We start from the raw sequence: 24,974 nt of genomic DNA, 5'->3' as shown, positions 1-24,974 counted from the left end.
CATTGCATTTCTTATGGTTATCTTAAGACTCTACAGTCACTTAAATATCAAGGTAAATACTTCATATTGGCCCACATTTTTTAAAGAATATAAAGTGTTTAATTGTTTGGTAAAATAGGACATGCTTTTTTTTAAATTTTGTATATGGACGGTTCATAGGGGTGCTGAATCTGAACTCCACGCCACTTACCCCCTGGTAAGGGTGATCCTTGAATAATGGCTTTTCCAACTGGTTAGTATTTTTTGCTGAGTCTCAGATGAGCTTGAGTTTTGGTTTTTGGTGTTTTTTTCCTTCATTAAAGCTGTAATGGGTTTTTTATGCCTCAAGTTGAATTTTCTTGTTACAGCTATTCCTTGGCATAAAATAAAGTTACCACGGGCACACGTACTCACTTTAATCCTGAAGTGGAGACATTGTGCCTAATAATATTGATAATGATGAAAAGGAGAGACAGAGGAAGGGCTTCTCATTCTGCTATTTCTTTTCTCTCAGAGAATTAAGATTTATTGGGTTCTTACACTCCAGGTGATCCTTGAGAGGTAATACCTCCTTTGTTAAAGGAGTTTGAGGCCCAGAAGGTCACTGACTCACTCAAGAGCCGTTGCACTGCTGCCTGCCGTGTGGCGAGCGTGTGTGTCAGGTGCTGTCAGACACCGTGCCATCATCCTGGCCTGTGGGCCTGCGCCAGGCACAGATGCTCCTGAGAGCCTGTCGTGCCCACCATCACAGGTTGTGGAGGGCAAGTGCAGGGTGTGGTGCTAGTGTGCAGCACAGCCTGGTCTGACCCGGGGGCGCGGAAGTCCTTTTTGCACAAGGCTAAAGGACATAGCTCAGTAAGGGGTCCAGAGGTCCCAGTCAGTGGTGGCAGAGCTGAGTTTCATACCAGATCATTAGGCTCCAGAGCTTCTGCTCGGCACACGGCACCACCTGCCACCCCATCATTAGCATGGGAGTAACAATGTCAGACCTAGACGACGCACCTTCGAGGGAAAACCCAAGACTGTCCATAGAAATTCTGGAAGAATATACACCAAGCATTCCAGGATCTGCTTCTAGTGAGAGGATTAAGGGGCTTTTTCCTCCCTGTACTAATCTTCAATAAACTGAGTAATCAATATTTACGGAGCATTTGTTTGTATAGGACAGGGGTAGATACACTTACTCTCAGACCACTGCTTTTCAAGTCTGTTGCTGTTACATGAACAATAGCAAAGTACTGCAGAATTTTTTAGTTGTTTTTATTTTGAAAGAGGGAACCATTCTGATGGCCACCATGAAATTTTATAGTGCAAAGGGGTTTCCCTAACCTGTCACCTGCAGTAGTAGAAGGTAGACTGCCTGCGTAGTTTGTGGCACAGGAGCTGAACCATGGTGCCCTTTGACTTGCAGTGATGGTGTCTGGGACCCTGAGAAGTGGCACGCCTCCCTCTACCCAGCTTCAGGGCGGAGCTCACCGGTGGAAAGCCTGAAGAAAGAGCTGGACACGGACCGGCCTTCCCTGGTGCGCAGGATAGTAGGTAAGCAGTCTCCAAGAGGTGGGAGCTGCGATTTCAGAGGCAGTGCCCTTCGCTTCTGGCTTCATTCGTAGCTGTGAGAGTTTTAGGCGTTGGGAGAAAGTACCATTCTCAGAAAACTGACTTAACAGTTCATTTATGATTACCTGGCAAGTAAAATCATAGCCCTCCTGTGTGGCCATGGTGAGTAGATTTGCTTTTGTCTTCTCTGAACAGTAACCTTAAAAGAGCAGAAGTTCTCGATTTTGATCAAACTCAGTTTATCATTTATTAAAGTAGATCGTGCTCTTGGTGTCAAAGCCTAAGAAAATTGTGCAAAGCCACTGTCATAGATTTCCTTCATATTTTCTTCTAGAAGCTTTGTAGTTTTAAGGGTCACATTTATATCTGTGATCCACTTTGAGTTAATTTTTGTATGTGATAGCAATGTGAAGATAAGGCTTTCTTGGCATATGGGTAGTCAGCTGTTCAATACTATTTGTTGAAGAGAGACTTTAACTTTTAAAGTAGTTACTGTTTCAAATACTGACACCTACTATAGTTTATTAATTGACAAAACATTTGCTAAAAATTATACAGATAAGAATTTAGTCAAGGGACTTCCCTGGCAGTCCAGTGGTTAACACTCTGCGTTTCCCCTGCAGGGGGTGCATGTTTGATCCCTGGTCCGGGAAATCCCATGGAAGAGAAGCCTGGCAGGCTATGGTCCAGGGGGTCACAAAGAGTTGGCCACCACTGAGCAACTGAACACACACACCAGGACTAAGATCCTGCATACCATGCTGTACAACCCAAAAAAATGAAAGAATTTAGTTAAAAGGACTGTGGAGATTAATCATGGAAAGTTACTGATTATGAAGTACATTTCTCCCTCCAGAGATGAAGCAAAAGGCCCACCCTTTGTTAAAAATATGTGAACTCTCTGGCTGTTCCAGTGGTGACTCTTTCCCTGGACCCCAGTGGCCACCAGTCACGGACACACACCCCTCCCAGGGAGGAGAACTACCCTTGCTGGTTCACCTGACTCTCTCTTTCTGGCATCTTTGCAGATCCACGAGAGCGTGTGAAGGAAGATGACTTAGATGTTGTTCTCAGCCCACAGAGACGCAGCTTTGGAGGGGGCTGCCACGTGACGGCGGCCGTCAGCTCCCGGCGCTCAGGAAGCCCGCTGGAGAAAGATGGCGACGGGCTCCGCCTGCTTGGCGGACGCAGGATTGGCAGCGGGAGGATCATCTCTGCTCGGACCTTTGAGAAGGATCACCGTCTTAGCGAGAAGGACCTGCGAGACTTGAGAGACAGAGACCGCGAGAGGGACTACAAGGACAAGCGTTTCAGGGTTTGTCTCCTTGATCTTCTGGCACCTTGTGTGTGCACTTCATTTATACCAGTTTACTGTGTGATGCTGGGTGAACATGGCCCATCCTAGTACAGAGGGAGGAGCCAAGAGCTGGGGTGGGGAGCAGCGTCAGGCCACCACAGAGCATCTTCATCGCACTACCGAGCATCGCTTAACTCATCAAGACTTGGACTGAGGTAGAAATGCCTTGACTAGAATCTTACTTTTTATTTTGCATTGTGTACTTTTCCAGAGGGAGTTTGTGGATAGTAAGCGTGTCTTTGGTGAGCGTAGAAGAAATGATTCCTACACAGAAGAAGAACCAGAATGGTTCTCAGCTGGACCCACGAGTCAGTCCGAAACCATTGAGCTGACTGGCTTTGATGATAAGATACTGGAAGAAGACCATAAGGGGAGAAAAAGAACACGGCGACGAACAGCCTCTGTGAAGGAAGGTCAGCAAGACCTCTGGGAGGGAAAGCTCACTGTTCTGAAATGAGACATGTTTATAGTTGGCTTAACTGTACACTTAGAGATAGGCTGCAGTGTTAGAAGTGGCACGCTTTGAACAGTGAAGCTGCTTCCTGTGCGTGAGTTCACTGTGTAGGCCGTACGGCTCCTCAACTTGTGTCCTGCCTGCAGGGCTAAACAGAATAGTCTTCCCACCCAGTAAGAGTACTGTGTACACGAAAGGGCCCCCCAGAGGTAAGAGTATGTGATAGAAATAATAGGGGTCTCATTTATTGAGCCCACGTATACTGGACATGCGATAAGCATTTTGTCTATATAATCCTACTTCTAACAACCCTGTGAGGTAGAGACTGTTGTACCCATCTTAGAGCAAATGGAGACATAGGTGGCTCCATAGGTGGACATTGAGGAAGTGAGTAGTGAAGTTGAGCAAGATGCTTGTGCTTCTGAGCACACCTCCCTCACCGTGGTGATAGGCCTTCCTAGTCAGCTGTCACTTGGCTTCTCCCAGACTCACTTTTTCAGGCACCTCCCTGGCTAAACTAAAGAAGCCAGGGCTGAAGTATGAGGGATGCCTGCTGCAGGGTGGGGCTCATAGTCGTGTTCAGGGCAGTGACCAGGCTGGTGGTCTTGGGAGGAAGCAGTGAAGAGGCAAGTGGGCAACTTGAGAGACTTTGTGGTTAAACTGCCTTTGAGAGATGCTTTTGTCTTGTCTCATTTAGGTGAAGGCAACGCCACCAAGTGTGATCTGTTCACCTAATTGTAAAGATCAGGCTTCTGGTGAGAAAAAGCCAGTCTTTTTCTGAACTAAGATGAAATATGAATTTCAGCCATTGCTGTATCAACAAGGAAGGAACCAAAAGGAGCGAAATATATCAGTAGTGTCACCTCCTCAGCTCACAGATGCAAAAAGAGGCAGGCCTGGAAAGAGGCCGCAGCGGGGCCCGGCCCCGTGGGTTTAATGGCAGAGCCTCAGGCAGAATCCAGGGTTCCTGGCTCTGTCACCCGCAGTGGTTAATTGCCCCACCGACTGTCTTTAAGACGAACACGTCCTGTAGTTGGCTCTTGGCTGCAAGAATGAAGAGGCAGGGAGGGCCGATGAGTGCCTTTGAGCCCATTTACGTGTGTGTTAGCTTTCCATTGAGCTCGGTGTGCCGAGTTCCTTGCGGGCACATCACAGTGCTCGTACAGCCGTCAACAAAACAGGTGTGTTCTTTGCCTGCGTGGTTTTAACACGGTGTGTGTGGAGCACCTAGCATAGAGGGCCCAGTGCTAGGTACTGTATATACGGTGATGAATGAAAGTTTGAATATATATTGCACTTATAAACAGAAAAAAAATTATCTGGAAGGAGGAAATGGTTAAAGCCCTCCATTGATAGAAAATTTTAATTTGTGTTCTCTCTAATGAAAAATCTGTATTCATTCTGTACTTCCCTGGCTGCCCAGTGGTTAAGACTCCTCCACACTTCCACTGCAGGGGGCATGGGTTTGATCCCTGGTCAGGGAACTAAGATAATCCCACATGCTGCACTGCAAGGCCAAAAAAAGAAAAGCATATGTTCCTTCTAAAATATGATAAAACTTAACCTTTAATTATCTTTCCTGGGTCCCTGGCTTTGAAGACCATCATAATAAATGGCCAGTTGTGTTTGTCTGCTAGAGCATATTCCTACCCACTCTCAGTTGTTAGACCCAGTTTGCTCTCAAGCTGGCATAAGATTACACACAGGGAACTTTTGCCGCTTGCAAAAGCCATTCATCTGTTAAGAGATGTTCTCATCTCCACACAGGAGAACAGGAGAATCATTAAAGCTTTTCTGTGAGCATTTGAACTAATTTCAGACTCTGCTGGCTCTCATCGTGAAGTAGGCAGACAGGTTCCGGTGGGTCCGATGAGTTAGAAGCACTGCTGTAGTGGAAAAGAACACAGACTTGGCACTGACTAGGCTCTTGTTTGCCTTTTCTAGGGTTTGGTTTCTTTGTCTATAAAATGAGGACACTACCTCCACTGAAGTAGTAGTTTTAGTTAAATGTCAGTCGGCCTCTGCTGTCTGGCAGTAAGTGCGTGCTGACCCACTGCCTTGTCCGAGGCACATAAACGCCGCCTCACTGGGGCCTTACGCCCTCAGAAGGCCCAGGCCCTCAGAAGGCCCAGGCCCTGAGGGGGCGGGCAGCTCTGCAGAGGCCAGTGCTGCCGCCCGGGCATAGCACAGAGCGCCACGTGCAGGACCACTGCTGCCGCCCCGCCTGACAGCATCAGACCTGGGTGAGCGGGTCCCCCCGCCTTTCAGTCGCTGTAGCCCCTGCCTTGCTGTCTAGCTTTCTGAAGTGTTGTTGGAACCAAAGCAGATGCTAACATGTAGCCTCTCTCAGTCTAGAATATCCTGGCTGAGTGATAACAAGACTGCAGGCCTGTGGGGGCCTTTCGAGAGGGGATGGGCACTCTTCTTTTTCCCCCTAGGAGGACTTCGTGTCTGCTGTGATCTTGAAACCATAAGCAGCTCTTCCACAGGTGCTTTTGTAGGGAAGGGCTTTGGGAGCTCTGTCCTTCAGATTAAAAGGTTGAGTTTCCTGTATCTCTCAGTGCACTTATTTTAAAAGAAAAAAAAGGGTTTGTTTTTATGTGAAGGATTTTGCTTTATGCCCCATCCTCTGGCTAAAACTAAGATGTTAGCTTCCCTTATCTTCCCATCCTCACATCTGGACGTAACTGTGTTTTACATGTACCAGGCACTGCACAGTAAGGCAAAGCTGATGAGTCTCATCAGACTGTTAATATAGTGTGATATGTACTCTGAGGGATAACACAAACATTACAGAGAAGGCAGTGATTAATTTTGTGGTAGGGTAAAACTGGGTAGGCAGGGCATACTTCCCAGTGAAGGTGACATTTGAACTTTGCCTTGAAGGATGAACTACAGTCAGTAGGCAAGTGAAAATTGCCCTTGGACTAGGTTTCACGTAGCTACTCGGACTTAAAGTGTTAATGCAGGTGCATGGGTGAAAGCAGAGCCAAGTCAACTTGGTTCCATTCTTATAAGATATGCTCAAAGATTGCCCTTTTTAAAAAAAAATTAGAAGAAGATCTACTGCATTATGGACAATTTGAAGACGGGGCAGAGGAGGGACCATAGCCCTTGCTGAGTCAAGTTGGTGTTGTGGCTTGGTACTCAGGTTTTCTCCTGCCCTGGCTCCTGTAGGAGCCATACGTTTCAAGCGCTGCACCGGTACAGGAAGTCTGCTTTTAAAGTCACCCGCGGCTCTTTTGCATTCGTGATCGTGCTGAGGCCACCAAATACCTCTGGAGCAGCGTGCTTGATCAGACTGTCTTTGTCTGGTTTTGCTTTCAGGCATAGTCGAGTGCAATGGAGGAGTGGCTGAAGAGGATGAGGTGGAGGTCATCCTCCAACAGGAGCCTGCTGCTGATCAGGAAGTGCCAAGGGAGGCCGTCTTGCCCGAGCAGTCCCCAGGAGAATTTGACTTTAATGAATTCTTTAACCTTGATAAGGTGCCATGCTTGGCTTCGGTGAGTGTAGCAGCATGCTTATAATTAATCACAATTGGATAAGCCAATTGGGATTAAATTTGACCTGAATCTTTAAGATTCTATTTAAAAGTTTTGCTAGATGATTGGGAGGTTTTTTTGACTTTTATTCTTACATATTATTTGAATTTTTGTTGGCTTTGTTTTGAGAGGCTAAGTAGAAATGATTGAGTGCGGATTCTGTACCAGTTAACTCTCCAGGCTGTTAACATTGGACTAAGAATTCTTCAGATGTTTAAGAACATCGCTTCTATTTTTAAATAGTTAAGTGTTTGTTGTAAAAAGTTACTGTGGAGGTGGATTTTTATAACTGGTGGTCAGTACCACACGGATCTGCATTCCTCGGGTATAGCTGGTTTGGTACCTGTGTGATGTGATGTTCTGAAAACCTTTTGTGGAAAGGAACGTGGGACACCATCACTGTTGCTGTTAAACTGCTGAGGTCTAATCTTACTCGACTTTTAAAACAGAAATAATAAGATATCCCAAATCTGCACTTCGTCCCTGCCCTTGCCCCGTCCCCTTTGACCACTTAGGGATTAGCAATGCCTCATCAAATTTTCAGAGAAAATACAAATTGTGACCTATGCCCTCAGAACTCTGTAGTTGTTGAAACAGTGCATAGGACTGATGAGATAGAATTTTTAAGGCCATTTGACCAAGAGCATCTGTACATCTTAGACATTGTTTATAGGACATGAAATACAGCTAGTAAGTTTGGCCAGTCCTTTAGAATTATTGGTTCACAGACTTTAACTTACTCGACTCCTCAACTATAACTGCTTCCTGGTCGATTATTACATGAGTGGACAAAACTGGGCATGACCAAGCAGGCAGCGCTGTCCTGTCTCCTTTGTCATCTGTCTGCTGCCCAAAGCCTAAAAGATGACCACCCAGAACAGGTGAGCAGACACTGCATAGCACTCACAGGTATAGGGCCACAGGTGAGTGCTAGGGCAGTAGAGCTTAAATTCTCTATGGTGAGGACCAGATTTTGTTTCCAATCCACTGAGGACCAATACTTTAGTATCACAGCAATGCCAGATTGCTACAAAAGTTTCTAAGCATTTACTGCAACTCTCTGAACTTACTTATTGTGGACCAGCCTGGCCCAAGACCACACTTGTCCACGGTGCTGGTCAGGAGCAGGTGGAGGGTGGCTGTAAACCAACTGGCAGCTGCCTGGCTTTGCTTCTTAAGTTCTAGCACAGTTTTAACTGTTAGTCTCCTAGTCTGATACCTCGCTTACAGTGAGCTGACTGGTAGTCCTCTGGCTCACTGTGAGCAGAAGGGTTGCATCCAGATGTGAGTTTAATTTACCTGATGTAAAACCGAGTGGTCTTTTCAAATTCTTAGGGGACAGTAATTTTTTATTTTTACACCAACTGTGTTTAGTGACTTTTTTTTTTTTTTTTACATTCTCTTAGAAGACAATGGAAATCTTATTGTAAAAAGTTTTCACAGCTAAAGGTCAAAATTTAGAGGCCTGTACTTGGCTCCCACTGTGAGCATCCATGAAACTTACCTGTGTGCCTTGACAGAGAATTCAAAGCTGAACTTGTAATGATAGGTAACCCTGCATGCTGTGCTGTTTTAGGCTCTACATTTGATAGGTCATTTAATCCCCAGAAAAACCTTGTAAGTTAGATTACAACTGTTCCCATTTCATAGATGAGGAAGCAGGCACAGAGAGATTTAAATCACTTGCCTGAAGTCACATAGCTAGTAAGTAGTGGAAACTGAATTCTAGTTTTTGTACTTTGAGTTAAGAGTTCTTTACTCCAAATTCCCCACAACTGTACTGCCTATAAAATATAAACAGGAGGAATGGGAACTGAGCACCGTCTTATCCTTTAGCCTCACCCTCAACCAAAACTTGGTTAATTCTGAATAGGAACCTAGGCTAGGAATTCTCTCCAGGTTTTTCATGGAGGTACTTACTCACTAAGGTATATATTCTACAATAGGTTCGCTTAAAAGCAAAGCTGGGATCAGTAAAAAGAGATGCTCTGTTTGTGCTGTATAAACAACTAGACTCATAATTCTCAGAAAATGACCAGTTGGAGAAAATAAGGGCAATATAATGTTTGAATATCAACAGACAAATTATATAAAATGTTTGAGATAGTACCTGGCACTTAGGCCCCATAAATGTTGGGTAGTAATTGGCATAAACAGAATTGCACCTATATTTGTAAGTTATATTTACTAGCATTACAATACATTAGAAGCTGACAGCCACAAAAATCTGTACAAAATGAAAATTTGGATCACATGTGCAAATAATTTCAGTCAAATGAATAATGAAAAATAATTTGATTTTAGATCTGCACCTCTTACCACAGAGCCTGACACACAACAAGTACATAGAACTATGTCAAATGAAGGAAAAGGAAATCAAAACAGAAATCCTAAATCACTTAGTGATGAACAGGAATGAGACAAAGAAAAACCTTGGTGGTATAATCAAAAGTATGCTAAGAAGAAAACAGGTAGCCTTAAATGCATTCATTAGAAATCCAAAGAAAAATCAAACTAGAATGAAGCAAATACAAAAATATAGACGTTTCAATGAAAGTGGAAAGTAAGAAAAGCATTGATCAGTAAAAGCTAGTAATTGTCAAACAGCAAAAATATTTCACAGTATCTGTATCAGCATAATATGAATCCTAGGATATGAGCAGTCTAAACAACCTCTGACAGACCAAACTAGCAGTTGTATGGGTTACCTTAAAAATGTCTAGAAGGAGCAGTTGAAACATACCAGACTGCAGTTCACAGCCTCCTCAAAGACTTGATTAGAGGAGGCTGTGGGATGTAGCAGCATTCAGCTGAGCATTGGAGCATCCCAGCTGGCTCTATGGTAAAAATGACTGACCAGATTGACTCTTAGGACTCTTTTTGGCTTCAAAATGCTCTAGTTCTTGAAATTGGCATTTCCAGTAAACATGAGTAAAAGCGACTTTGTTTCTGCGTATGTTTTAGCTATAATAAAACTAAGCTTCTCTAACAAAGTTGGTCACTGATCAAAGTATGGAAATGAATTTCTCAACACTTACTGTCAAATCCTTAGAAAATATCCAGATACTTTATATTCACTTTCTTTACTTTTTCACGTTCCTCCTGTGTATCTTCTGGCTTTTCTCCTATACAGTACGATCAGAGGAAATAAAAACAAAGTACAGTGCTAAGCTATTTTTCCTATTTGTAAAATTTCAAACTCTTTCCAAAATTAAAATATTTTAAATAGCTGTAGCTTTTTCTTTTAAAAATAACCATTTTTCACCAAGGCGGTTGTGTTTTGGGTACAGTTCCCAATTTTTCACAGTGAAACATCACTTTATAATGTTTATCTTAAAATTTAATGATTGCAAATTAGTGCACTTGAAAGTCGGCATTATTCAAGGTGTGAGAGTTTACAAGTGGAATGTGATTGAATCTGCTGAACAATACCTGCGAAGACAGAAGTACGAGTTCTAGATTTCAGATAAAACAAAGTCCCTAACTCTGACATATATGTACAAGTCTTGGGGAAAAACCTGTTTGCTTTTTATGCCTTATTGTCAAGGATGGGCCTCATTTTTGGATTGATATTTGCTTTATCTTGTCTTTTCTAAGTATTGATCAGAACACTGCATAAAGATCAATTTGGGTATTTAATTAGATTTATAATAGGGTATAACTGAAAATTTATTTCCAAAAAATGCTTAAATCTAGTTTTCAAGAAGGACTGGTAACAGAAATTACTGTTACGAAACACTGTTGAAAAATTATTTCTGATCATAATGCATCATTTAATTGCTCTTATTAAACCAAAAACTATGGGGGTCAGATTTAAAAGAAAACAAACACCTAAAACTTTCCATGAAGTTCAAACAGATTTTAGAGATCATTTAAAAGTCTGTCTTTCACATTTTGACACTTCTTAAACTTTGACTTGGAAATATGAGCTCTGCTTTTTTAGCTTTTGGGTTCTGAAATTAGCAGCATTGGATTTCACGGTGTTTATTTCAACCTTGAGGGTGTTGAAGTTTGAAGCAAGGGTTTTCTTTCATCAGCTCTCCACACCTGATGCTTAGTTAAAGGCCACTCAAGCTTGGCAGCGGAATGCTTTACTTTGGTGCTGATTTTGATTTTGAAACTGTGCCCTCTTAGAACATTCATGGATTTTCTAATGAGGCAAATGATAGAAAATCAGAACACTTTCTGTGGCAAAGAGGTTTTGCTTTATATGGTTAGAGAATACATGGTTATGCCCAAGTTTGGGTTACTCAGAAACGATCCAGGAGGGGAAGAGAAGTTAAAGATGTTCAAAATCCTAAGTTCTGAGGGTGTTTGCCTTCAGGTCAGCAGCATCAAAGGAAGTTTCAAAGTAAGTGACCCTTCCTTAAATTTTGAACCTTCTTGTCCTTTTCACCTGGAAACTGTTATCTTAGCTTCTTTCATTTCTCCCTTTAGATGATAGAAGATGTTTTGGGAGAAGGTTCAGTCTCCGCCAGTCGGTTCAGTAGGTGGTTCTCTAACCCGAGCCGATCAGGAAGCCGATCCAGCAGCCTTGGGTCAACACCTCATGAAGAACTGGAGAGACTTGCAGGTACAGTTGCTTCAGATTCTGTCCTGGACATAGACTTGAGCGTTCCTTAATATGGTTCATTTCATCCTTATTAGTCAGGGGTCCATTAGCATTCATGGGTTTCTGGATACTGAAAAATATCCTTCAATTTGTGTCATTTTAATATTGTTGAAGATGTGTTTCTGTGCTTTTTTGAGGACCAATTAATTATACATACATTAACTTGCCATGTTAGGTCTGGAACAAGCCATCCTCTCTCCTGGACAGAACTCGGGGAATTATTTTGCTCCTATACCATTAGAAGACCATGCTGAAACTAAAGTGGATATTCTAGAAATGCTACAGAAAGCCAAAGTGGATTTAAAGCCTCTCCTTTCCAGCCTTTCTGCAAATAAAGAAAAGCTTAAAGAGAGCTGTAAGTGTCTGTTAGAGTCTGTTTTAGGTATTTAAAACATTTGGATGTTCAGTCTTAATTAAGGCAGAATCAGTTCTAACAGACTGCTATTTCATCAAAAGTCAAATAGATGGTGGGTTTTGTTTAATGTTCTTCAAAAACACTTATCAAACAGTACCACCTCTTTTGAGAATCTACCAGATCAGCAGGTTACTGAACTCTGTGGCAAGAACTTTTCTTCTAAGTCCTGCTCACCTGGAGCCTGAATAGAACCCTCCAGTGAATATTTAGTCCTCCTGAGCATAACTTGGCAGCTGCTCACACCTCTGCCCTGGTTTGCCATGTTCTTGCTTAGGTTATAAGCCCTGAACATGCAGCCTTGATGCTAGAATAACCATCGTGCAGGCAGCACTCTTGTTCTTGTTGGGCTGTCTGGGATTCCTGTCCCTCATAACGAGTCTCCAGAAGACTCTTTATAATAGACATCCTCCTGCAGGATCTCGGTGCCTTCAGTTTGTCTGTTTTTGGTATCAGTCTTTCCTGACGACTTCAGTTCAACTGTGAAATAAATCATTTTCACCTTATCCACCACAGAGTACAAAGAGAGTTCCTACCACATATTCCTTTGCTTGGCTGAACCTAGACTTTCTCAACCTTTCAGCACATTCAGGGGTTGTGCTTTCCGTGGAGGAGGTGGAAGCAGGGCTCAAGGGCTTGAAGGTTGACCAGCAAGTGAAGAATTCGACTCCCTTTATGGCAGAACATTTAGAGGAGACCCTGAGTACTGTGGCCAGCAATCGACAGCTCAAAAAAGACGGAGATATGACTGCGTTCAACAAGCTAGTGAGCACCATGAAGGCAAGTGGGACTTTGCCTTCTCAGCCTAAAGTCAGTGTAAGTATTTGGCACAGACCCCAGCCTTTTCTCCTTTTCTTTCTATTCCACTTCCCATCCAATAAATGGATTTTTTAAAAGGCACTCTGAGTAAGTTGGAAATTCTTTAGTAGTCACTTGATCCTCGATGCTTTTGTGTGTTCTCCAATTACCACTGTACTGTTTGTTACTTGAAAAAGCAGGTTTATCTGTATGTATTGTGCATGACAGTAGAGAGACTGATAGATTCAGATATGACTTGCTTATCTTAACTTAGTGCTTAAAAAAAAACGGTGTAAAAATACCTTTAGGGATGAACTCTAGAGAGAGTTTTCTGTTTCTTCAGCTGTTTGCTGTTGTTTAGTCGCTAAGTCGTGTCTGACTTTTCTGCAACCCCGTGAACTATAGTCTGCCAGGCTCCTTTGTCCATGGGATCTCCCAGCGAGAATACTGCAGTGGGTTGCCATTCCTTCTCCCGGGGATCTTCCCTACCCAGGGATGGAACCTGCATCTCCTGCATTGGAGGATTCTTTACCATTGAGCCACCAGGGAAGCCCTTATTCAGCTACTTAAGTTAAAATAATTTTACCATATTTTTATAGTAAAATCTTTTCACTACTTCTAATTGCTCCCAGATACCTGGGATTATTTGCTTTCTTGATTAGGTAATTGACAGATATACATGGCATTTGTAAAGTATCTAAGATGGATTTTTCAAGACAATTGCATTCTGTTTATTTACTAATAGAAAAAGCTGTGACTCCAAACTTATAAAACACCTTTAGGCATGAAGTTGGGTTACAAGGTGATTGTATGTCAGTAAATACAGGTGTGTAGCCCATACTGGGCTTCCGCATAACACATTTAGAGGGTGCCTCTCAGCCACGGTCTGTGTGTTACTATTCTAACCCTTGATGATTACAGAGTGAAAGGGAAACAGTAAATCAAATAATATTAATTAAAAAAAAAAATAGACTTATTCTAGTTGCTAAGTTATCGCAAATTTACCAAATTGAGTTTTGCCTGTTTTTCTTGACACCTTCTTGTCTGGGAACTACTGGTTAACCATGGGGGAAGCATGTGTTTCATTGTGCCTGGTACCAAGGGAGAACAGCTGATTTTTGATATTTTGAATCTGACTAGCTGTTAGTGATAAATCCTAACAGAGATACCATTGTTCCTGGCCTACCTACCTGACTCTCTACCTCCAGAAGGGGACATCGCAGATAGGTAGAGTTATTCCTGTGTATCTGACCACACCATGCCAGTTACAGGGGAATGTTCCTTGTAAGCTGCTTTAAATAATTTCCATGCAAGGAACTATTAGATGTAAATGCTCTCAAATGAGGACCAGATCACTTGGCTGTAAACAGTCCTGCTCTGCTTTCTTGTTACCTTCTGTCTTGGTGATTAGGTGCTGACTACAGCAGGGTGGGTCAAATCTTGTAAATAGCTTCTTTTAGTCTTAGTAAAGAAATGGGAGCGGGAGTGGGGGTGGGTTCAACTGTTTACCCGATGATGCTTTTGAACATTTTGTTTTAGATATGATTCTAGGGTTTGATATTAACACAGTTGACCCTGAGCTGTGAAGATAACTTGCTTGATGTTGGGGGTTCAGTGCTCTGAAATATATCTGGCTTCAGCTGAGGGAATGAGCCTCAAACAGATGCATAAAGGAGTGGATGATATAATTTAAGGTGCTAGGCAAAGGGGAACACAAACTCAATCTAGAAAAATAACAACAAGGAAATAATCTATGAAGTGCACCAGGCATTATCCCAAAATACTGCTTAATTTGCCTGTTGCTGTTTGTCAAGGACTGCTTCCAAGCCTTTAGTTACTACAGCTGTGTGTGTTGCGTATACTATTTCTGATCTGCCTCCAGCCATTTTGGTTCAGTCATATTGTTTATCCCCAAAAGAGGACATATCGGTTCAGTCTAAACTCTATTCCAAATTAAGTTGTAGACTCTATCCTCCAGATATAGCAAGCCATCTAGTATAAAGTTGTGCGTTTGTTTTTGTTAGTTGGAATTAAATGACTCTTGAGGAGATCTTATTAAAATCATTTACAGTCCATTCCAATTCCAAAACCAACAATGAAACACTTGCATATTTGGGGCTATTTGTCATGCCTGAGGACACTGCTGTGGACCTTCACAGTTCCAGCTGGTAGAAGGGAAACTTGACAGAGAAAGCACTTCAAGCAGAGCTAAATGGACACACAAGGGTTTTCTGAAGCACCAGAGGTAATATAAGTTGGATGCAAAGTATATATAACTGCTACTGCATTAAAAGAATTGAAAGTGGAAGATTTTAATTTCGCCCTGAATAGGAGACCCACTTTGGAATAGCTGCTTAAAAATAATAAAGTTTAAATTTCCTAAAATATGAAACTCTGAAATATGATGATTTTGGCCAAACTCGCATTTTTTTGATACCATCTATGATCTATAAATCTTGTTAAAGATAATAGCAAAGGTTGCCGTGAACATTAAAATCTGTAAATTATCAAAATTTCCTACTTGTGGCTTCTTACTAACTAAAGCATTCCCCCACTTCGCCATTTTCTTTTTCCCTTCTTTTGGACGCAACGTTAGAAACAGTGAAATGGACTTAGGGTTACCAGAGAGGAAAAGACCTTGTCTTAGGGTCTCTGAGTGGACTTTGCATGTACATGTGAAAATTCTTCCTGTTCCGAGATCTTTGGGACCTGTGCGACAAGTGGGACAAGTTGATCTAAGTTTTCTGTGATTTGGATATCATTCTGCTGCTAAGTGCCAACTCCCTGGGGAGTTTTTAATGTTTTCTTGTGGTCCCCAATTAATCTATAAGTTAAGTATGTGAGAAGGTTAAAACCAGTTTTCCTTTGACTTTTTTAGCGAACCCTTGAAAGCCATTTGATGTCCCCTGCTGAGATTCCAGGCCAGCCTGTCCCTAAGAACATCTTGCAGGTACTTAACAATCTTATACCGAGGCCTTGGCGTCCTGAACAGTAGTCCTCCAAACTGGTTTTGTGTAGTGGGCCAGCTTTGGGCCGTAGAGAATGATCTGTGTTGCCTGGCAATGAAGGATACGGTTTTGCTGCCTGACATAGTTCTCTGTAGCTACAAATGTGGGGTGGGTTGGTGGGTAAAAAAGATGATCGAGTAAAGCCTTGGTTTCCCGTTTGCAGGTTTGCAATTTCTGTGGAAATTTAAAGTATCTAACCTATATTTATAGCACTAACTTAAAGGAAATCTTGGTAGCTGAACGTTCAGAGAAATTCGTTGCATGTCCATGTACCAAGTCCTTCAGTGAAGCAGGAGGGAGATTCATCATTGGCTTCCAAATTCATAGTCCACAGCCTCTGACTAGGAGGAAGAAAGAACTAGGTTTGTTCACAAGGATTTGACTTTTCTGCCTTTAGGAACTTCTGGGCCCACCTGTTCAGAGACCTGCTTCTTCCAATCTCCTGAGTGGCCTTATGGGGAGCTTGGAGCCTACGACGTCATTACTGGGCCAGAGAGCACCCTCTCCTCCATTGTCACAGGTGTTTCAGACGAGAGCAGCCTCAGCAGACTATCTTCGTCCCAGAATACCATCACCGATTGGTAAATGCTTTTGTGCATAGGTGTCCATCTGTCATTTCCCTTCTCCTTCCCCTAGGGTATACCCATCTCCTAAAACTGGCAAAGTCTTTTTCATTGGTACCCTTGAAGAGTTTAAAAAGAAACGTGCTGATTTGTTATGCTTTTTTCAGGGGGTGGTAAGGACACAAGTGGAAGATAATTATCCAGCTGCCCTTCTGGATAAATAGGTTTATGTTACAGTTTTGTATTTTTTTCTCTGGAGAACTAAATTGGATCCAGCTCTTTAGTCATCTTCCTTATTTGGGAAATTCAACTGAAAAAAATTAATTTGGCTCCTTAGGTTTTTCCTTCATGGAGAAGTCAGACTAGTGGCTCTCTGCCAACCTGATGAAGCTATACACAACCAACTGTGAGGTATTACGGCTGATTCAGAACATGAATGGGAGAAGCACTTCCAGAAAGCTGTGTTAGCAAAAGTGTTGTGCAGAATCTGTGTTCCTGTACCCTCGACCACTCTATGCTGCTGGCTGTTCTGACCCCTGCCAATTATATTGTGAGAGAAAGTTTTTGTAATCTTTCCACAGTTAGGGAGATCTAATGGAAACAGTGTGAATCTCAGAACACTGGTGTCTGCTTTGGTACCAGCTGGTGTGGTTACAGAGAGCCAGATCACTGGCTAGAAAAGCTCTTCTCTCCCAGATAGAGGTCTCGGCTCTGAAGAGACAGCTTAGTGGGCGATGGATACCCCAGCAGCTTGAATCATTAAGTGCTCGGATAGAGGTCTGTGAGGTCCCCACTGTAGGGGCACAGAAGAAGAGTGACATCATCAGCCCAGGAAATCAGTCCTTCATGAAAGAGATGATGCTCAGCGAGGCACATCCTGTAGTAGAGATAATGCCTCTGAGGGACAGGTGCTCTCTTGACACGCCCTGAATCTGTAACCTCCCCAACAGGTTTCACGTCAGGACCACAGCAGCTTCTCGGAGATCCATTCCAAGGCATGCGCAAGCCCATGAGCCCAGTCACGGCCCAGGTCTGGCTGAGTTTTTCTCAGACTTGTTTGCTTTCCACCCTTGTTGTTGCTTGTGGGATACAGAATTAAATGGCTGTAATGCTTGGAAGTGGTTTTGAACTGTAACTCAGGCTCAGTGAAGGCTAGAAAACTGGTGAAGTTATAGCATCATATAAAGTCATAAATCACTAACATCCAGTTCAGTAGGTGGCAGCACAGTTTAGGCAGGTTTGCAGTATCTTAGTTTCTCTTGGCTGCTGCTTAAAACATACCTCTTCTGAAAGATCAAAGAGAGACCTTTGTAGAAGGTGCACTGGCTGTCATTCTGCTAACTCCCATTCTGCCACATCTGTCCAGCAGATGAGCCAGCTAGAATTGCAACAGGCAGCTTTGGAGGGGCTGGCCGTGCCACATGACCTCGCGGTGCAGGCAGCAAACTTCTACCAGCCTGGTTTTGGCAAACCGCAGGTGGACAGAACCAGAGATGGATTCAGAAACAGGTAAATTTCCAATCCTACCCTTGAGATTTGCAAATGAGTTATCCACAGTATTATTTCTGTTGTACACACTGATACACTGTACAACATATGGTGACAAGTCTTACCTACCGAGTGTTCAGTAGAGGAAATTGTATACTTGAATTCTGTTGCAGGGGCATAGGCTTTTCATCCTATATAATTTAATTTATACTCTTCATTTAAAGGATTCGTTTTTACAGATGTAGCTGGCATAGCTACTTATTTGCAGTTATACTTACGAAATGATGGAACGTAAAACTCCACCTTGCTTCCTCACCCTCAGGCTCCTTGTTGAGTATCAAACTGTCCCTTGAGTCAGGTTTGTTGATCAAATAGTTCCTGACTTCACTCTCCTCCCAACCTCCCCAGCAGTTTCAACAGGCAGTGAAATGAAACGAACCATAAGTTGGGGAAGAAAGAGTAGCAATATTGTCCTTTTTTTAATTGTAAAATAAAACAGGCAGAAAACTGCATGAAGCAAATGTATAGCTTATTGTAAGGCAGACTCCCTTGTCAGCTCCCCAGAAGCCATCCCTGTGCCTTGTCCCAATACCCCTTTCTCCAGAAGTGACCACTGTCCAGTCTCTAAAAGAAAAGTAGTCACCACTTTCATATTTTTAGTTTTATCACCAAAGTGGGCATCCTTAAACACAGTACTCCCACCGCATATAGTATTTGGTACTTGAAATTTACTTGTTTTGATGTGATTATTAAAAATGCTGCCTCAGTGTCTTACTTCATCTGGTCATATGTTGGCACTTTCAGAAAGCACTGGAACTAGTAAGCACCCTGTCCTCTTGCATAAATGTGCCCGCCCTGTGAGAGCCCTCCAGCCTGTACAGAGAGCTCACAGCTGCTCTGCTGAGCCCCTTCACTGGACCTCTCTCTACAGCATAGCAGTTTGTTGACCTTCAAAGCACTTTAGATATCCACAACTTAATTTGCTCTTGGCAACAACTCTTGTGAGGTAGATGGGGTAAAGAACTGCATTTGACAGATACAGAAACAGGTTTTTCAAATGTGACTTACTTGAAACCAGCAGGTAGATCCAAGACAGTGTCAATTTTTGGATCAGATGGTAGGCCCTCCCTGCCTGTACACTCTGTGTACAGTTGTGGCCCCCAACAGACACGGTTTCTCCTTGTCTTGCCTTTTTTTTTTACCTCTTAGTCACTCAGAATACTCTCTCCCCTCGCTGTCTTACTTGCTCTCAGTGTGGCAGCACTGGGGCTTACCTGATACAGACTGGAAGGCAGCCAGGAGTTTAGGGTTGCCTTCTGCTTATGGATCAGTGAACTTCAGAATCATTGACTGTCCTGAGGCTTTGGCCTTTGCAGTACAAGGTCTGACATCACTGAAATGCAGTGAAGCTTTGATTAGCCAGTGAGCTCATGTAATTCATTCTTCTCTCAGCCTATGTGGTCATCAACTCTTTCCTGTTTTCTTCCAAGAGAGAATAAGTAGAAAGTCTGGGGAGAGAAGGAAGTCTGCTCTTTTAAACTTTATTTGGGAGGCCCGGGGCCAGCCCTGTGTGCAGACCCAGAGTGGCAGGGAATGCTCCGGGTGACTGGGTCCTGAAAGGAGCTCAGTCTTGGTGCCCTGTCTGACTTGACCTGGTGTCTCTCAGAGCCTCAGTTCTGTGCCAGGGACTGTAGTACTTGGTGCTGCTCCCTGCCCTCCAGAACACAGCCTGCCCTACAGAATGCAGGCCCTCTCCAGCCTGCCTCACTGGCATAGTCAGCAACAAACTACACATCTGCCCTGGATAACCCTACATTCCCAAGACCTTCCCACATCCCTGTACCTGTCCCCTCTGCCCCTCGCTTTCCCATTGTACTCTGCTGGTACCCTTGACGTGCCATGTTTGCCCTAGATTAGTATCTCCCTCATTAGATGACAGCTCTTACAAGACCCAGGACTATGTGTCATTAAGCTTTTGTCTCTCCTCAGAACTTGGCATATAGTTTTGCGCATGTTAGACACTTATTAAATGCTTGGGAAATTGAAGAAAGGAAATGGGATGTTTCCTGGGCTGGCCTTGAGTTTTATGCAGTTTAAACTTGGAGTTTGAGCAGCTAGGGACTCACACGGATAACTGGTTTTTGTTTACAGGCAACAGCGAGTGACCAAGTCACCAGCACCCGTGCACCGAGGGAATTCCTCTTCCCCTGCCCCAGCCGCCTCCATCACAAGCATGGTCAGTGACCTCTGCCCTTATGAATGACTCCTAGGCTTCTCCCTGCTTGGTTGCTCCTGCGTCACTAGGTACCCCAAATTCTCCTTGAGCGCCTTCCACAGGAGTCAGTGATGTAATAGACGTTTACACCTGCCTGTTGATTAGGGCCTCCCCTTTCAGGATGTAGTCTCTTAGGATTCTACGTTCTAGTGAAGTCCCCATGTTGGGGAAAGTGTGTTCCAGCAGACAGAAGAGTCAGGGCCAGGGCATACAGGGTGGTGTGGTATGTTCCGATGAATGATCACTGGAGTGGGGAGCAGAAGAGGGATGAACGTGAAGGATGGGAGGTGAGGAAGATGGGTGATGGGAGCTAGAGCATGGGGAGTCCAGTAAACCATGGTGTGAGTCCACAAATTTAGATTCAGGTCTCAGAGTTAAGGCTGGGACAGAGTGGCTTGCTCATTTGCAGTGACAAGTCAAGCTTTACAACTGACTCATGAACCAGCATTATTTATTTTTTTAGGTTTCACTCACCCCACAGACCTTTATCACCTATTCAGGGCTGATAAGATGAGGGTAAAAGACTATTATTCTGTACCCCAAGTGGTCTTTGCACCAAGCACCTTGAAGGCAGGATCTAGGAGCTTTTCTGTGCTTAACTCATGCCCTGTCTCCTGTCATCAAGGATACAGGGTTGTTTAATGAGAAAAGTTGCATGCACAGTAAAAACGTCAGTGTAAAAACGGGCGGTAAAGAGGTGGGAACAAGTGACCCCAAATGGTGAGTGCTGGTGCGGAGGAGACCGTCAGGAAGCTACTTGAGTTTTCTGGTAGCCAAGTTAGGGTGGGAAACATTAAGAGGACAGAGAAGTCTAGGTTCTGTGGTTGCATCCGAAATGTCCTTTCCCAGCTTAGGAGAGGGGGCCTGCTCTTGCAGGGTTTTCTCCGGGCCATGTTTTTCCCCCTTCCCAGCCTAACTCTGACCTGGGGAATGGCTGGAGCAGAGGCTGCAGAGGCAGGTAGAACTTTCTGTGCTTTAACTAGCTGTGTGCTAGCTGCGTCTTGGTTTTGACTAAAGTGAACTGCGAGTAAGGGATGGCACATTGGGGACGCTGCCTGTTCAGCCCATCCTGATGCTCTTCTTCCAGCAGCTAGAGGCCAGAACGTTGGAGTTGGCCTCTGCCACGTGCTGTGAAAGGGGACTCTTCAGCTTCAGTAGTTTGGCCACTTGATTAGGGAGAGGCAATTAAAGAATGTGTGACTACTGTTTTCCTCTACAGCTTTCTCCTTCCTTCACTCCTACCTCAGTGATTCGTAAGATGTATGAGAGCAAAGAGAAAAGCAAGGAGGAGCCAGCCTCTGGAAAAGCAGCTCTTGGTGACGGTAAAGAGGACACCCAGAAGCCCAGTGAAGGTACTTCAGAGCCGTTGAGCGTGTGGTAGAGCACCAGCAATGTGTGCGCCAGCGCGCAAAGCCTTGGGCAAGGCCCCTGCTGCTCCGGACCTCAGTTCTGGGTCTAACAGGAGGAGTGGACCAGCTCATAGTCACTTAGCCACTTGAAATTCTGACCAGTCTAATAGTGCCTTGAGTGCTGGCATTAGGAAGAACAAGCATTCAGGATCCTTATTTAGGCTTGAATTATGAGTACATTTATTTGGCAAATTAATAAAAGTTCAACCAGTTTTATTTCTGAAAGGTTCTCTCCAGTCTGGAGACTAATTACCCAGTAAGATCTGTGCAGTGAGTGACGCATATAGGTGGTGTGTGAGGCTTTCAGAAATATGTGGAAAATGTAAGAGGTTTTTAGGGGCTGCACAGCTCAGATTAAGGACATAGTGAAACAGATTCTAATAAGTGAGGTTTACATAGGTCTAGGTATTGGTCTAAGAGCTTTCTGCCTCTGAGAAAGCTTCTGGGGAAAGGAAGGAAATCCTGTTGGTCCTATTAAAAGGCAGTTCAGAGTCCTTCACCCAGACAATAATTGCTCTGTAGGCTTTCTGTTGTGATGAATTTGCGTAAGTTTACTCACTTTTACCCTTAGGCTGAAAAGCAAGTTAATCCCAAGCACCTGACTAGGACAGGAGCAGCTCCCACACAGAGCCAGAGCACAGCCCTAACTATGGACGGAGCCAAGTGCCCGACCAAGTCAGGCCACCAGACCTGACGTGCCAGGCTTGCTTGCCCATAGCTGTTCTTGGATTGGGAAGAACAAAGATGGATCCTTTTTATTTTTTTAAAGTTATCTCATTTACAACTTCAGAGTCTTTGGATTTTGAGAGTGTAGCAAAAATAAACTCTTCCAGCAAGGTGTTGGAAGACTGGAAAACCTGGGATCTACTCCAGGGTCTGTCCCTAACTACCCATGACCTTGACTAGGCCAGTTCATAAGACAAAACAGTGGGCCCCACAATGCAGTCCTCTAAATATGTTGAGGGGATCAAATAAGGATTGTGAGCTTTCTAACAAATGAGTTACTGGTTCATCAGGAGGACAAAAAGGTTTGTGAATACCAAAACATTCTGTCTGGATCCTTACAGAGAACCTCCTGTCATCCAGCTCTGTGCCCAGTGCTGATCGGGACTCTTCTCCCACCACAAATCCCAAATTGTCAACCCTGCAGCGGTTTTCCTGTTCCACCCCACTGTCCCAGACCACCCGTTACACCAAAGAACAAGATTATCGACCTAAAGCAACGGGGAGGAAGACACCCACCCTGGCATCCCCCGTTCCAGGAACACCTTTTCTCCGCCCTGTCCACCAAGTCCCCCTGGTCCCCCACGTCCCCATCGTTCGGCCCGCTCACCAGCTTCACCCGGGGTTGGTCCAAAGGATGCTGGCCCAGGGAGTACATCCACAGCATCTTCCAAGTTTGCTCCAAGCTGGTGAGTTTCTAACTCTAGCATGAGTTGCTAGAACTGATGAAGTGCTGTACCATTGGAGGGTCTTATCCCTAGAAAGATTCCATTGGGTCCAATCTGATCTATTCCTTAGTCCACTGAAAGATTAGGAACCTAGCTTGAGCAGTCTTCATTCTTAAGGAACTTTCAGATCAGCAAAACTGTATAGTCAAGCTTGAAAATTTTCAGGTACATTATTTCTGATGTTTCTTCTTTCTGCCCAATAGGTGTGCTTCCCCCTGGGATGGACCTGACCCATTTACAGGGACTGTCTGGCCCAATCCTGAGTCAACCCTTTTACCCTTTACCTGCCACTAGTCACCCTCTCCTAAACCCTCGTCCTGGGACACCTCTGCATCTGGCAATGATGCAGCAGCAGCTGCAGCGCTCAGGTAGGTTCAGGAGAGGACCAGATGAGCTAAGGATTAGGAGTTTTTGAACCAATTTCCAGTGAAGGGGATAAAATGACACTATTTACTAATACATCCTAGCAAGATTGGATTGGGAATTCGTGTGAAGACAGTTGGAAAGCCAGGTGTACCCTGGCTTTTTTTGGGGGGGGGGGTATGTTTGCCTCTTTGGAGAAGAGGCTGAGAATCCTTCTGACAGATTCAGCATAGGGAGTGCCGAGAGTAGATACTCTCCCTGGCTTGGGTCGTTGCTTCTGCTTGTCATGGGGAGTAGGGGGTGTGTCACCTAAGATGGACTGTCAGTACAAATGGCTTCTGAATAGTTCAGCTTTCCAAGGTACTGTTCTGGCATTTTGGAAAGGAGTTTCCAAAAGAAGCCTAGAATTAATCACCTTGTTAAGAACTATTCGTAGTTTCGTGCACAGTGAAGCACGGCCTAGTGGAGAACTACTTCCCCTCCTTGTGCTCTGAATGAGAACCTTCCTTCGTATCTCCACAGTTCTTCATCCTCCAGGCTCTGGTTCCCAGGCAGCTGCTGTCAGCGTTCAGACGACTCCTCAGAATGTGCCCAGCCGGTCAGGCCTGCCGCATGTGCACTCCCAGCTCGAGCACCGCCCCAGCCAGAGGAGCAGCTCCCCTGTGGGCCTCGCCAAATGGTTTGGCTCAGATGTGCTACAGCAGCCCCTGCCCTCCATGCCCACCAAAGTCATCAGTGTAGATGAACTGGAGTACCGCCAGTGAGCAGGGCAGGCGGGGCTCACCCGCTCACCAGAGCCTGGACCTGTGGCGGCACCCTGGTCAGGACTCGGCTTCCTCATCTCACGTTGGTTTACGGCTTTTACTTTGTAGCATTCTTGTGTGAAGCTGTTTAGGGGCACCCAGGCATCTGGTGTCGTCTGCGTTATGATGGAAGGAACTTAACCAGTCAGTGGAGTCTACATGGTTTGAATACAGGATGAAGTAGTGTCAGTCCTAGAAAGTCTTTTTTTGTAAGATATGTGAATGAAGTGTTGGTGTCTTCACCAAGAGGTGGCACCTTAAGGGTTCTAAGGAAATAAATGTATAGACCCTTATGTACAGACCTGTGTATAAACAACTTTTGTACATACATATAGGATAGCTTTTTTGAAATTATACAGCTGTACATAAAAGTAGCTGGTATTAGGTAAGCCTGTGTCAACATTTTGGATTTTTTTTTCACTTGTACAGTTGGGGCTTTTTCTTTTGGTTGATTAAAGTTGCATATGCTAAGTGTGTGAATGAAGTGAATGCCACTGTTGTGTTTTCTTCTTCCTGAATCCCTGCCTCTTCAGTAGGTTCTTGAGGAAAATTACCTTGAGTTTTTTCTGTAAGACATGGACCTGAACTCTGACTGGGAGGAGGAAGCCATGGCCCTCTTTCTTGAGCCTAATGACCCCAATGGACAAGTTTAGACTGAGCTGACCCTATAGGTAGTCTTATGGCTAATATCAGGTGATAATGTGTAATTTCTAAAACCCAACTAGAGAAAATAATTTATTGGGTAATCAGGTATATGGTCCTTTGTCACGTTTACTGGGGCAAAAGTCAACGGTTGGCTTCCTGTTCTCCAAGTCAGAGTCCCCAATAGGGAAAAATGGAGCCTTAGTATTCTGATTCATTCCAGAATTTTTTCCATATAGAACTTCCCTCAAGACTCTGGTG

The 24,974-nt window shown here is 44.1% G+C and overlaps 1 protein-coding gene across 4 annotated transcripts in view; it reads left to right on the top strand.

Annotated features, from left to right (window-relative positions):
- EIF4ENIF1 (eukaryotic translation initiation factor 4E nuclear import factor 1) overlaps positions 1–24,560 on the top strand; it is a 38,923-nt gene extending 14,363 nt beyond the window's left edge. For 2 of the 4 annotated variants that reach the window (XM_055549572.1, XM_055549573.1), the window contains exons 4-19: positions 1,391–1,518; positions 2,565–2,851; positions 3,105–3,306; positions 6,675–6,850; positions 11,327–11,462; positions 11,677–11,856; positions 12,497–12,729; positions 15,590–15,661; positions 16,117–16,300; positions 17,233–17,312; positions 17,649–17,791; positions 19,922–20,006; positions 21,265–21,397; positions 22,522–22,866; positions 23,109–23,273; positions 23,791–24,560. In XM_055549572.1, coding sequence (XP_055405547.1) covers positions 1,391–1,518; positions 2,565–2,851; positions 3,105–3,306; positions 6,675–6,850; positions 11,327–11,462; positions 11,677–11,856; positions 12,497–12,729; positions 15,590–15,661; positions 16,117–16,300; positions 17,233–17,312; positions 17,649–17,791; positions 19,922–20,006; positions 21,265–21,397; positions 22,522–22,866; positions 23,109–23,273; positions 23,791–24,032 — 2,791 coding nt within the window. In that variant the 3' untranslated portion in view covers positions 24,033–24,560. The remainder of the gene's footprint in view (positions 1–1,390; positions 1,519–2,564; positions 2,852–3,104; positions 3,307–6,674; positions 6,851–11,326; positions 11,463–11,676; positions 11,857–12,496; positions 12,730–15,589; positions 15,662–16,116; positions 16,301–17,232; positions 17,313–17,648; positions 17,792–19,921; positions 20,007–21,264; positions 21,398–22,521; positions 22,867–23,108; positions 23,274–23,790) is intronic. The other 2 variants (XM_055549574.1, XM_055549575.1) reach the window with 2 other exon arrangements.
- The last annotated feature ends 414 nt before the right edge of the window (positions 24,561–24,974 follow it).

The sequence above is a fragment of the Bubalus kerabau genome, chromosome 16 (genome assembly GCF_029407905.1).
Source record: "Bubalus kerabau isolate K-KA32 ecotype Philippines breed swamp buffalo chromosome 16, PCC_UOA_SB_1v2, whole genome shotgun sequence".
Classification (NCBI taxonomy): Eukaryota; Metazoa; Chordata; class Mammalia; order Artiodactyla; family Bovidae; genus Bubalus; species Bubalus kerabau.
Note: the sequence above shows the minus strand (reverse complement) of the source record. Positions and strands in the feature narration are given on the sequence as shown.